The 12093-nt window shown below is 39.5% G+C and overlaps 1 protein-coding gene across 1 annotated transcript in view; it reads right to left on the bottom strand.

Annotated features, from left to right (window-relative positions):
* BRWD1 (bromodomain and WD repeat domain containing 1) overlaps positions 1 to 12093 on the bottom strand; it is a 122439-nt gene that overhangs the window by 21718 nt on the left and 88628 nt on the right. The window contains exons 27-34 of the mRNA XM_042956021.1: positions 11911 to 11993; positions 8457 to 8568; positions 7798 to 7859; positions 6913 to 7068; positions 6349 to 6469; positions 5024 to 5149; positions 3779 to 3851; positions 2193 to 2234 (exon numbers count right to left, since the gene is read on the bottom strand). Of these exons, the coding sequence (XP_042811955.1) occupies positions 2193 to 2234; positions 3779 to 3851; positions 5024 to 5149; positions 6349 to 6469; positions 6913 to 7068; positions 7798 to 7859; positions 8457 to 8568; positions 11911 to 11993 (775 nt within the window). The remainder of the gene's footprint in view (positions 1 to 2192; positions 2235 to 3778; positions 3852 to 5023; positions 5150 to 6348; positions 6470 to 6912; positions 7069 to 7797; positions 7860 to 8456; positions 8569 to 11910; positions 11994 to 12093) is intronic.

Raw genomic sequence — 12093 nt, 5'->3', positions numbered from 1 at the left:
GTCAGGACAAGAAGGGAAGGGGCAGAGAGAGAGGGAGAGAGAGAAGCCCAAGCAGGCTCTGCACTGTCAGCACAGAGCCCAATGTGGGGCTCAAACCCACGAAGCCACAAGAACATGACCTAAGCCGAAACCAAGAGTCAGACGCTTAAACTGACTGAACCACCCAGGCGCCCCACAAAGGTCCTTTTAAAAGTGAGAGACTTGGGGCGCCTGGGTGGCGCAGTCGGTTAAGCGTCCGACTTCAGCCAGGTCACGATCTCGCGGTCCGTGAGTTCGAGCCCCGCGTCAGGCTCTGGGCTGATGGCTCGGAGCCTGGAGCCTGTTTCCGATTCTGTGTCTCCCTCTCTCTCTGCCCCTCCCCCGTTCATGCTCTGTCTCTCTCTGTCCCAAAAAGTAAAATAAAAAATGTTAAAAAAAAAAAAAAAAAAAAAAAAAAAAAAAAAAAAAAAAAAATAAAAAAAAAAAAAAATAAAAGTGAGAGACTTCGAGACTTCAAGCTGCTGGCTTGAAGATAAAAGATGAGGGGACAAGAGCCTCTAGAAGCTAAAAAATAACAAGAAGAAGGATTCTACCCTAGGCTTCCAGAAAGGAACACAGCTATGCCACCACCCTGATTTTAGCTCCACTGAGACCCATGTCTGACTTCTAATCTACAGACCTAGAAGACCTTTTTTTTTTTTTTTTTTTTTTTTTTTTTTTAATTGTTTAAGCCACTAGATTTGTGATTTGCTATGGCGGCCACAGCAAACAAATACTATACAGATACTAAACACCTGGGATTTTGTTTAAAAATGAAATTATTTTCCCCCCAAAATAAGAAATTATACGAAAATGACAATCAGATGACAGTTCTTCAAGTCTAACTTCCCACTGTTATTTGGCGCAAACATATTAGGAAAATTAGTATGATAAAAAGCTTAAATTTAAGCAGTATTTGGACAAAATTTGAAATGTTAAGCATTTTAGGGGAGCCAGTCTGACTTCGGCTCAGGTTGTGACCTTACAGTTCATGAGTTTGAACCTGACATTGGACTCTGCTGGCAGCACAGCTTCAGCTCCTCTGTCTCCCTCTCTCTGCCCCTCCCCTGCTCATGCTCTCTCTCAAAAATAAACATTAAAAAAAAACTTAAAAATAAAATGTTAAGCATTTTTAAATTAATAACCTTTCCTTAGGGGTGCCTCAGTGACTCAGTCTGTTTAAATGTCCGATTCTTGGTTTTGGCTCAAGTCATGATCTCACAGTTTGTGGGTCCGAGCCGCATGTCATGCTCTGCGTTGACAGTGCGGAGCCTGCTTGGGAGTGTCTCTCTCTCTCTCTCTCTTTCTCTCTGTTTCTCTCTCTGCCCCTCCCCCACTTGCACTGTCTCTGTCTCTCAAAATAAACATTTAAAAAAATTTAATAACCTTTCCTTTAATTAATATGTTACATTATAACCACAAGAGCTGCTGGTGACGCCACAATTCAAACTTAGTATCTAAAACTTATAACCAAACCCAGTATCTAAAAACTCATTCTATCCATACATCATTCTCCTTAACTGCATCTTCCCAACAGGTGTCATTTAAAACAAAGGTTTATTCAGCAAACCCCAGTGAACATTCCCCTACGAGGGCTCCTCCTCTACCAGCCTTCCCACTGCACACAAGCACAGTCCCTGACAAGGCTCCGCCTTACACTCTACTTCTTGCAACAGGTTCCTCACTTCCTTTAGTACCGATTCTGTCATCCTTCAAAACCTCTGCATCTATTATGGTGGTGAAACGGAGTCTCTCCTTTAAATTTAAATGAAATCCTTGGTTTTCAAGATCACCACCATCCACTCCCAACGTAACAGCCAGACACAGCCCCCCTGCTCACCCCAACACTCAGTCCCTACACTGGGCAGGCCAGTGCTCTACCGCTAGCCTAGTGGCATGCTACACGTGCCTACTTTGTGACACGGGTCCCAAATGCTCCTTATTTTGTGCACGTCCTCTTTCTCCTCCAGCTCATTCTGAAAACAAAGTTCAAGTCCCAACTCTTCCACTAAACCTTCCCTGACTACCCGCCTCTCAGTGATTTCCCATTTCTTTTAACAAATGCTCGATACCCATTATCAAGGTAACTTTTCAGAGTAACACCTGAAATCTGAGGCTGCTTTCAAAATACAGAATAAGCAAACAACAAAGGTCAGTCGAACAGATTAACTTACTCTCCTTCTTCCAGAAGATGTTTTAGGAAGATCACTATCATCCTACGAACAAAAATCAGAGCACCGTTAAGTGTTAATATTCTCATCCGAAACGTAATAACCTAAAAGCGTATCAAACACATTAGGTCTTACAAGGATTTTAACTTGTTCACAAAAATCTCAAAAGGCAGACCCTATCAGGTCTTTGTGGCACCCAGACTCCCATAAACCAACCATTCTTAATAACCCTCTACACTCCCTAGGAAAACTAATTCCTATAGATAGCTATAAAAAGGTGCTTTGTGCAAGACCTAAATAGGACATGCATAAGCAACTTCCAATGTGTGTTTCATCTCTATCCATAAAACCCAAGAAACCATTTCCTACTGTTCTGAATTTCATACTCCACACATTTTCTTATTCCCTAAATCAAGTATTTGCATGCCCATTTTTATTCCGATAGAAATTACCAAGAGAATCAGTGAATCGCAATAAGGGTCTGTGTAGAAATTGACACTATACAGAACTCCTGTAACTTCCTGCTCGATTCTGTATGAAGTGAAATTACCCAGCATCACTGATATTTGCCTTGAACTTTGATACCACCTTGAGTGAAGAACTTGTGGGTACTGTGAGCATGGTCAAGTTCGTTAATTTGTAATTACAATCAAATCCAACTCTTAGAAATTGCAAAAGTAGAGGACACATTCCTCAGCTATGTTATTCACGCAGACATATGCTGTTTATTTGGTATCAATTATTGGTTAAAACAAATTACTTCACTGAATATCTGGATAATTAAAAATATATTTTTATCAAATGGGAACCCTCTTGCACTGTTGGTGGGAATGCAAACTGGTACAGCCACTCTGGAAAACAGTGTGGAAGTTCCTCAAAAAATTAAAAATAGACCTACCCTATGACCCAGCAATAGCACTGCTAGGAATGTACCCAAGGGATACAGGAGGGCTGATGCATAGGGGCACTTGGACCCCAAGGTTTATAGCAGCACTCTCAACAATAGCCAAATTATGGAAAGAGCCTAAATGTCCTTCAACTGATGAATGGATAAAGAAATTGTGGTTTATATACACAATGGAGTACTACGTGACAGTGAGAAAGAATGAAATATGGCCCTATGTAGCAACATGGATGGAACTGGAGAGTGTTATGCTAAGTGAAATAAGCCATACAGAGAAAGACAGATACCATATGTTTTCACTCTTATGTGGATCCTGAGAAACTTAACAGAAACCCATGGGGGAGGGGAAGGAAAAAAAAAAAGAGGTTAGAGTGGGAGAGAGCCAAAGCATAAGAGACTCTTAAAAACTGAGAACAAACTGAGGGTTAATGGCGGGGGGGGGGGGGGGAGGTGATGGGTATTGAGGAGGGCACCTTTTGGGATGAGCACTGGGTGTTGTATGGAAACCAATTTGACAATAAATTTCATATATTGAAAAAAACAAAAAATATATGTATTTTTATCAAAATAGTTTCATAGTTCATTGGAATATAGCAAGAATTGTTATTTTTCTACTTCACTCAATATTTTTAAGTTACCATTTGAAACGAACAGAAATCATTATAAAATTGACAAACTTCATTACCAAATCCTCGGCATTTTGCTCATCATTTTCGGAAGTGTTAGAAAGTTCTGAGATATGTGTACAGTCTTGATTCCTAAAAAGCAATTTTTCACATGTTTAAGAGTATGCAGTTGTCATGTCTGATGTCAAAGATTCAAACTACAGGTTAAGATAGAAACAGTTCCCCAAGTATGCATACCTAATTTCAAGCAAAGGAATACCCAGTTTTTTAATCTACCCTCTGTGGAAACAACTGACCATCTTAGAATATGGAAAGTAAGTTTTTGTTTCCCCAGCTAAGTATGTATAAAAATTAAGCTGGCAATCCAGAAATAATCCAATTATGGTCTCAACTGGATGAATGTGAAGATGAGTGTTCCTAACATCACTAGGCATATTCGTACAGTAAGTACCAGGAACATGGATTGACTTGAGACAAAATAGAGGGGAGAAGCAGAAATTAAAGCAAATTAGATCTTAACTTCCCTGTACACACAGAAGAAAGAATGCTGAAGTAGGACTATCTAGGCATGAAGAAGATGAAAATGGGTATGTGATTTTCCTGAAGTAGAAAAAAATGAAAGTCCTGGGGAAGAGGAAACAAGTCCAGGTCGTCCAGGCAAGAAGCGGATTCCACCCAGCAAAGCAAGATAGACCAGAACCAGTTACTTCCCAGTTTGTAGCCACATAGTAAAAATGATGGCACAGTTTATAAATTATCTTCTCTGATACATAATTCTTTCAAACAATTTTTATGGCTATGGTAAAAAGGCATTAAGATCACACAGCACAATTCATTAATTTCAAAGGAAACAGGCTGAGCAATTTGTCCAAAGTGACAGACAACGTTCATCAGAACAGATGATGTTAAAACAGATCCCACTTTCCGTCCTCCTCCTAAATGATCTCCCAATGCAAGCAAGCGTGTGCAGCCATTAGTGTTATACCAAGGGTAATTTCTTCATGTTTCATAAGGACACCACAGTCATGAAAAATGACTAAGGGGAACCCGGTGAAGGGTATATATAGGGCAACTTCTGTAGTATAAAATTATTTCAATTTTAAAAAGCAGAAAACATTGGATTGTTCTGTTTTTCATGCCTTTACTAAAAGTAATAATCACAATAAATATGTACAGAAATGTTATTTAACATAGCATATTAATAAAAGGGTGTAATTCAGAGAGCAAAAATTAAGAACTAGATGGCTGCAAGAGGTACAGACATGCAAAGCCACTTTCCACATCTATAATAGGAGGTAACTTACTTGATAAATTTTAAAAGTTGGTCAGTTATCTTCTTAGCTGATCTTGCAATTACACTCTCAGGCTCATTAAATGTCCTGGCATTATGTTCTATGTATCTGACTTCCCAAACTAATGCAGATAGCCTCCTTCAAAACAAAAAAGTAGGCAATTTAGAGCTCAGAAAACAAAAACACAGAAACCAGGTTTAAAAAAAAAAAAAAAAAATTCCCAGCACGTTAAGCCAGCATGTATTAATATATTAAATCCTAAGTGCAAAGTTACAATGAATAACCTTCTAATGCTCTCAACCTGATCATAACCATAAGCAATTATACTGGAAGCTAAACCACAGAGAATACAATTAAAGACCAAAAATCTTAACAGTTCACTTCATCACATCCAGAGCAACCTGGAGCAACCCTCCCTTTCACAGTGTCTACAGGCACAACGGAAGCTACTGAGACTCAAAGAAGAAAAGGTGTTAAATATCATCAATCCTAAGAGAGTAACCTGGCAAAGTGGTTTCTGAACAAATGCACATTCCCATGTCTGGCTACAGAGATAAAGTACACCATCGATGTAAGAAGTCAGTTTTTTGAAATGGTAATTTCTCAAAGTAGATGAATTGTAACAAATAAAATACTATCAATTACTTAAAATTTAAAAAAATCACTGAGAATCAGGGCACCTGGGTAGCTCAGTCGGTAAAGCGTCCGACTTCCACTCAGGTCATGATCTCACTCACAGTTCATGAGTTCGAGCCCATCGGGCTCTGTGCTGACAGCTCGGAGCCTGGAGCCTGTGTCTCCCTGGATTCTATGTCTCCTCTCTCAGCCCCTTCCCCACAAGCTCTCTGTCTCTCTCTCTCTCTCTCTCTCTCACCCAGAAATAAATAAGCAATAAATAAATAAATAAATATTTTTTAAAAAATTTAAAAATCACTAAGAATAGGAAATTTTATAGTTATCAGTGCTCTAGAAGCCAAAGATAAAAAGCTGATGACTCTGGGGAATCAATCTTTCAAAGGCCAATTTTTAAAATTCAACTTTATTTTTAAAATCAAGCTGCTAAATAGGAATAACACGCAAATAAATATGATGTCTAACTACTTAACATAATTTGTAAGAAGCACGTGGAATTTTTTTTAATCCGACGCCTCTCCAACATCGAACAGTGTCTTACCACAGAAGACCACAAGATCACTATAATGAAAGAGAGTGAAACAGAAAATAGCGTGCATCAGCCCCCACTCCACCACTGTCACGATCAACCACCACTTCCATTCACTCCACTCAGGATGACCAAACACCTTTTCAAACTATTGTGAAAGGAGGTTTCTACTAACCTGTAGAATCGATTCACGAGCCTCATTCGAATCGTGTAGAGGTCGGTTGGATAAGCTACTACGGTGCAATACTTCGGGTACGTACACAGATCAACTGGCCCCGCGAAAGCCGCTGCTATGTCTATGAAGGCAGACACAAAACATTTTCATCAATAAATTCATTACCCACAGGAGATTATTTCTCTGCAAATTCCTCAAAACTAGAGCCACGTTTAACAATGCAGGCCCAAACAAAAAGGAGCAATTAGAAACTGTAGTGAAGAATGCCACCGAAGTTTGCTGCGCTTTTAAAATACTTTTGTGGAGGGGCGCCTGGGTGGCTCGGTCGATTGAGTGGCTGACTTCGGCTCAGGTCATGATCTCATGGTCCCTGGGTTCGAGACCCACGTCAGGCTCTGTGCTGACCACTCAGACCCTGGAGACTGGAGCCTGCTTGGGATTCTATGTCTCCCTCTCTCTCTGCTCCTCCCCCACTCCTACTCTCTGTCTCTCAAAATTAAATAACAAAAATACCTTTGAGGAAAGGAAAACTTGAACATGAAACATTCCACACTAAAAACTTACCAAGATTCAAAAGTTGGTCTATACCACTAATAATTCGTTCACATTCTTCATCTCTCGATTTCTGGCCCCATTCACCATCTTGAGGTTTGTAGAGTAATTTCTCTAGCTCATCGGAAGTGACAGAAATACTAGCTCCTAACTCTTCAGGTGGGTCAACTATAAATTCCATTCCAAAGAACAAGAAAGAAAAATAATTAACCAAATATATATTATACTTAAGTTGTCAAAACTCCTAAACCAGACACTACAAAGGAAAAAGCAGTGGTTTTATAGTGGAGAAACCTGGGACACCACCTAAGTCACATGATGAAAGTTAACACCCCCGGTAATAGGACAAATGGACATCATGTGCCTCATGATATGATGCACTGAGGACCATATACCACGTCTCTAACACTAGCACCAGAAATGTAAACCCTGGATAATGAGTAAATATGAAACAAGCCCAAACGGAGAGAAATGCTACAAAACGACTAGCCAGGATTATGTAAGAAATGATAATGGGCTATTAAAATGCAGTCAGCATCAAACTTGAAGCCTAGGATAAGAATTAATCAGCCAGATTCATATTAATTCTGTGGGGGGTTAGTAAAGCTCACGGTTACTGAAAACAGGTCAAATATTTTCATTATTGAAAAATGATATACCATGGGGCTCCTGGGTAACTCAGTCGGTTAAATATCCGACTCCTGATTTCGAATCAGATCATGATCTCATGGTTCATGAGTCTGAGTTCTGCATCAGGTTCTGCGCTCACAGCATGGAGCCTGCTTGGGATTCTCTCCCTCTCTCTGGCCCTCCCTCTCCCTCTGTCTCTCAAAAATAAGTGTTTAAAAAATTTTTTTTAAATAGTTTCTGCTAAAACTTAAAAAAAGAATCATATACCATTATCAGGAATTGGTTCCATGTCCCATGGGCTAAGTTTTTCAATTTCAGTATTGTCCCACCTATTAAAAAACCAAAAGTCCAGTTAGCCTCTCATAAAAACAACTTGTGGCTAATAACTAGGTATCCACAAAAGAGTAAACAAAAATAAAATGTGAAAACCTCATTGTAGCAATGAAAGTTTAAATATTAACCGTAAGATTTTTTTAGGAGAATACATTATGAGAAAAAGAAAGCATTAAAAATGTTCAAAGACAAAATCAGAAGTCCTGTGTGGCTTGTACCCAGGGTAGGTGGAAAAAACTCAACAACCCTGTGAAGCCTTGAATGCCACACTTCAGAATGTGACTTTATTCCACAGCCAATGGAAAAGCAGCAACGATTTCCTTGAACAGGGAAAATGATGTAATATGTGCTCCTCAACTAGGAACTATTAGGAGGCTACAGAAATGGGACCAGAGAGGCAAGCAGAACCTGTCCCGAGGGGGTTCTGGTGAACGGGAAGCAGCCAGGGTGTGCGAGAGACACTGCATGGGGATGACGGACAGGACTCAATGACAGACTAAATCATGGTCTTTCACCTGAAACATATTATTCATAAAACCACCCACCACAATGAACGAATGTCTGTAGAGAATTCATTTCAACTGCATACAGACCTAACGATGTAGCACTGGAAATGACTATCAGGGTACTGCGGCTGATATGGCTCTTGACTTAGCACTGTTCCAAACCACCAAGCATCATCAATGATAGAACGGAACCTATCACCTATAAAAGATGACCAAGTCTGAGACACATTTTTAATTTATAAAATACCATGATAGAGATAAAAAAAGAAATTACTTTTTTTATCTTAAAATCAGCCATCCTTCCCCACTTTCCAGCAATCTTCAGCAATAAGATAAATGTAAAAAGATACAATGTCACACTGAGTAATTTACTGACGGTGTATAACCATACAGTGCAATAGACTAACATGCTTCCGACTGGATTCTGTTGTTTACTGGATCCAAACATTTCCCCAAAATAGGTTCGACCACATTTTACAACATGGAACAAAGAACAAAGCTTAACAAAACTCAATAATCTTCTACAACGATGTATATGATCAAAATATACTTGCTTAATAAGTATATTAAATACCTCTGAAACATGTACTTCCTGAATAAAACATATTCTAAAAGTATGACTAGAATCCATGATTATTCTAAAGCTCTCCCTATATAAATATTTCCACATAAAACAGAATTTTAATTCTTAAGACTTCACATTAAAAATCAGTTCTAGATATACCCTAGGATATGCTTACATACTTTATTACTTAAAAGAATTAGGGGCGCCTGGGTGGCTCAGTCAGTTAAGCGTCCAACGTCGGCTCAGGTCATGATCTCACAGTTTGTGAGTTCAAGCCCCTCATGGGGCTCTGTGCTGACAGCTCAGAGCCTGGAGACTGCTTTGGATTCTGTGTCTCCCTCTCTCTCTGACCCTCCTCTGCTCACGCTCTCTCGCTCTCTCTCTCTCTCTCAAAAATAAAATAAACGTTAAAAAAAATTTTAATAAAAAAAAGAATTAAACACCCACATATCCCTTTATCTCAGGAGGATATATAGAAGCAGGAAGCAGATCTTAGGAGGGCTCCATCCACAAGCCAAAGTAACTGTACAGAATGCTCCAACTGACTCCGGTAATCGTCTGTGTACCCTACAACGGCATCCCTTCTAGAGGAACACACTGTAGGTGAGCTCGGTTTCACGTTACAGAAGGAACACAGACTGCTGTCATAACCCCACCTCTTCCCTTCCATCCATTCCACCTTTCTCAAAACAAAACCAGTAACAAAAAAAGTTGCTTAGCCACCGCTAACAATTCCTTGGTAGATTAACAATTCTGCTTTCAAGGAAGGTTTGACAGAAATGGTATCCATCAAAATTAAAGCTGTATTTCACTCCTCAGAAAGAGAATATTTACGTAATAAAATACCCACAAAGAGTACTAACCAAGTATGCTTCCACGGAATTCTCTAAAACTGAAAACAACAGCAGTATCACTACTGGAGCTGCATGTTTTGAGGTTCTTAAAATATTTTTAAATTCACATAAACATGACTTTTATGCACATTTTATATTTTTCAAAGTCACTAGACACCCAGGACGCCTGGGTGCTCAGTCAGACTCTTGATTTCAGCTCAGGTCATGATCCCAGGGCTGCGGGATCGAGCCCCACGTCCGGCTCCGTGCTGAGCGTGGAACCTGCTTAAGATTCTTCCTCTATCTCTGCTCCTCTCCCACTGGCTCTCTCTCTCTCTCAAAACAAATAGATAAACTTAAAAAAAAAAAAAGCCAGTTTTTGATACCAAGAACCAACCTTATAATACTTTCCTTCCCTATTTATCTAAAACTAGAAGAGGAACACCTGGGTGGGACGCTTGATCTCGGCTCAGGTCATGATCCCGCAGTTTGTGAGGTGGAGCCCCGCGTTGGGCTCTGCGTGAACAGCATGAAGCCTGCTTGGGATCCTCCCTCTCCTCTCTCTCTCTCTGCCCCTCCCCTCGCTCTCTCTCTTTCAAACATAAACTTAAAAATTTTTTTTTTACCGTTTATTTATTTTTGAGAGAGAGAGAGACAGAGCATGAACGAGGGAGGGTCAGAGACAGGGAGACACAGAATCTGAAACAGGCTCCGGGCTCTGAGCTGTCAGGACAGAGCCCGACACGGGGCTCGAACTCACGGACCCCAAGATCATGACCTGAGCCGAAGTCAGACACTTAACCAACTGAGCCACCCAGGCGCCCCTCAAACATAAAACTTAAAAAAAAAAAAAATTCAAAAACAAAACAACTAGAAGATACTTTCGGTTTAGATAAAAGTATTTTTCACTGTAAGATAACACTTTAAATTAAAAGGAGCCTTAAGAAATCACTTTTCTGAAGGTAAAACCTGGCTTTTCCTTAAGAATTAAAAAACAAAACAAACCTGTTTTTGCCTATTCAAGAGTAGAATAAACATGCTTAGTAAAGTTCTTCACGCAATAAAATCAAGATTAAGCAACTTCCTTTACTAACACTGCTCAAACTTCGAGAGAATCGGTCAGATTTTATGGGGGGGGGATTGAATTAATTAAAAGATCTGGTACATTAATTTCCCAATCACAAAAATAAAACAAAGGCACTAAATTTCAAGAGGCAAGTGGGAATCCATCTCTAGAGCTCAGCTACAGAGAACGGGAGTTTAAAACAATTTCTGGATGCACATGTGGGCGGAACAAAATGAGAGCTTCCAACTTAGACGTCATGGGTGTTGGATAAACAGAACAGATGCGAAGCTTTGAAGTTCTTCAGAATTTGGCTATTGATCTTAACTCCGGCACATTCCAGATGACTGGAGTTTGGTCTTGGTTGTTTCTGTGTATGGCTAGATGTTTTTCTTCAAGAAAAATTTCCTTTAGTCCCAAAACAGTCCTGACTGTGTGGTTATTACCGTTAAAAATAGTCCACTAAGAACAGCCATGTTCTCCAAAATCTTTCATTTCAAATAGGGGTGACTCAGGGAATTTGTCGAAAATTTACCTATTTGTAGTACTTTAGAAAAAAGCAGCAGCAACTAGGAAAATTAATGAGGCCTTAACATCATTTACAAACGTGTACACTAGACGACAGAGCCTAAAACTTACTATTCCTAATAAGAGACCAAAACTGCTCAAAGGCGAATGAACTCTCCTAAGTGGCTGCACTATTTACAATGCAGATTAGAAGTAATTTGCGTTATTTTTCAATTTCCTGATTGTTTTAGATCATAAGATAACTTTGTGAATTATACCAGTCACAGTAAAGATGGAAAAAAATGCAGACTGTGGACACGTGAAAGGATATAAAAGTTCACCTCTAACATACAGTCAACGCGTAAGAAATAATCCCCACAAGAAATGCTGCTTGGCTAACAGTCCTTACGAAGAAGCAGTAAAGCAAAAAATACTCTCCAGGCACTTCTATTTCTTTCCAGAATTCACATGTTTGCATCCACCATAACAAGCAGCACCACAACAAAAAAATAGGCCAATAAACTGAGAGATCATTTTCTAACAGTGTATAAAACTCAGTAAGAACAGACTTACAAGACTGCCAATTCCTCTGTCTTGCTTCATCATAAAATTGACGCAGTACAAGAAAGTCAATGACATCCGGCATATCATGGTATCTAAACAGAAATAAAAGATTATCAAACTCCCTGAGCAGGTTACAGTCTAAAGCAACAATGTCCAAAAGAAACCGGATGGGAGCTGCGTTTCTAATTTGTT

The sequence above is a fragment of the Panthera leo genome, chromosome C2 (assembly GCF_018350215.1).
Source record: "Panthera leo isolate Ple1 chromosome C2, P.leo_Ple1_pat1.1, whole genome shotgun sequence".
NCBI classification, from domain to species: domain Eukaryota; kingdom Metazoa; phylum Chordata; class Mammalia; order Carnivora; family Felidae; genus Panthera; species Panthera leo.
Note: the sequence above shows the minus strand (reverse complement) of the source record. Positions and strands in the feature narration are given on the sequence as shown.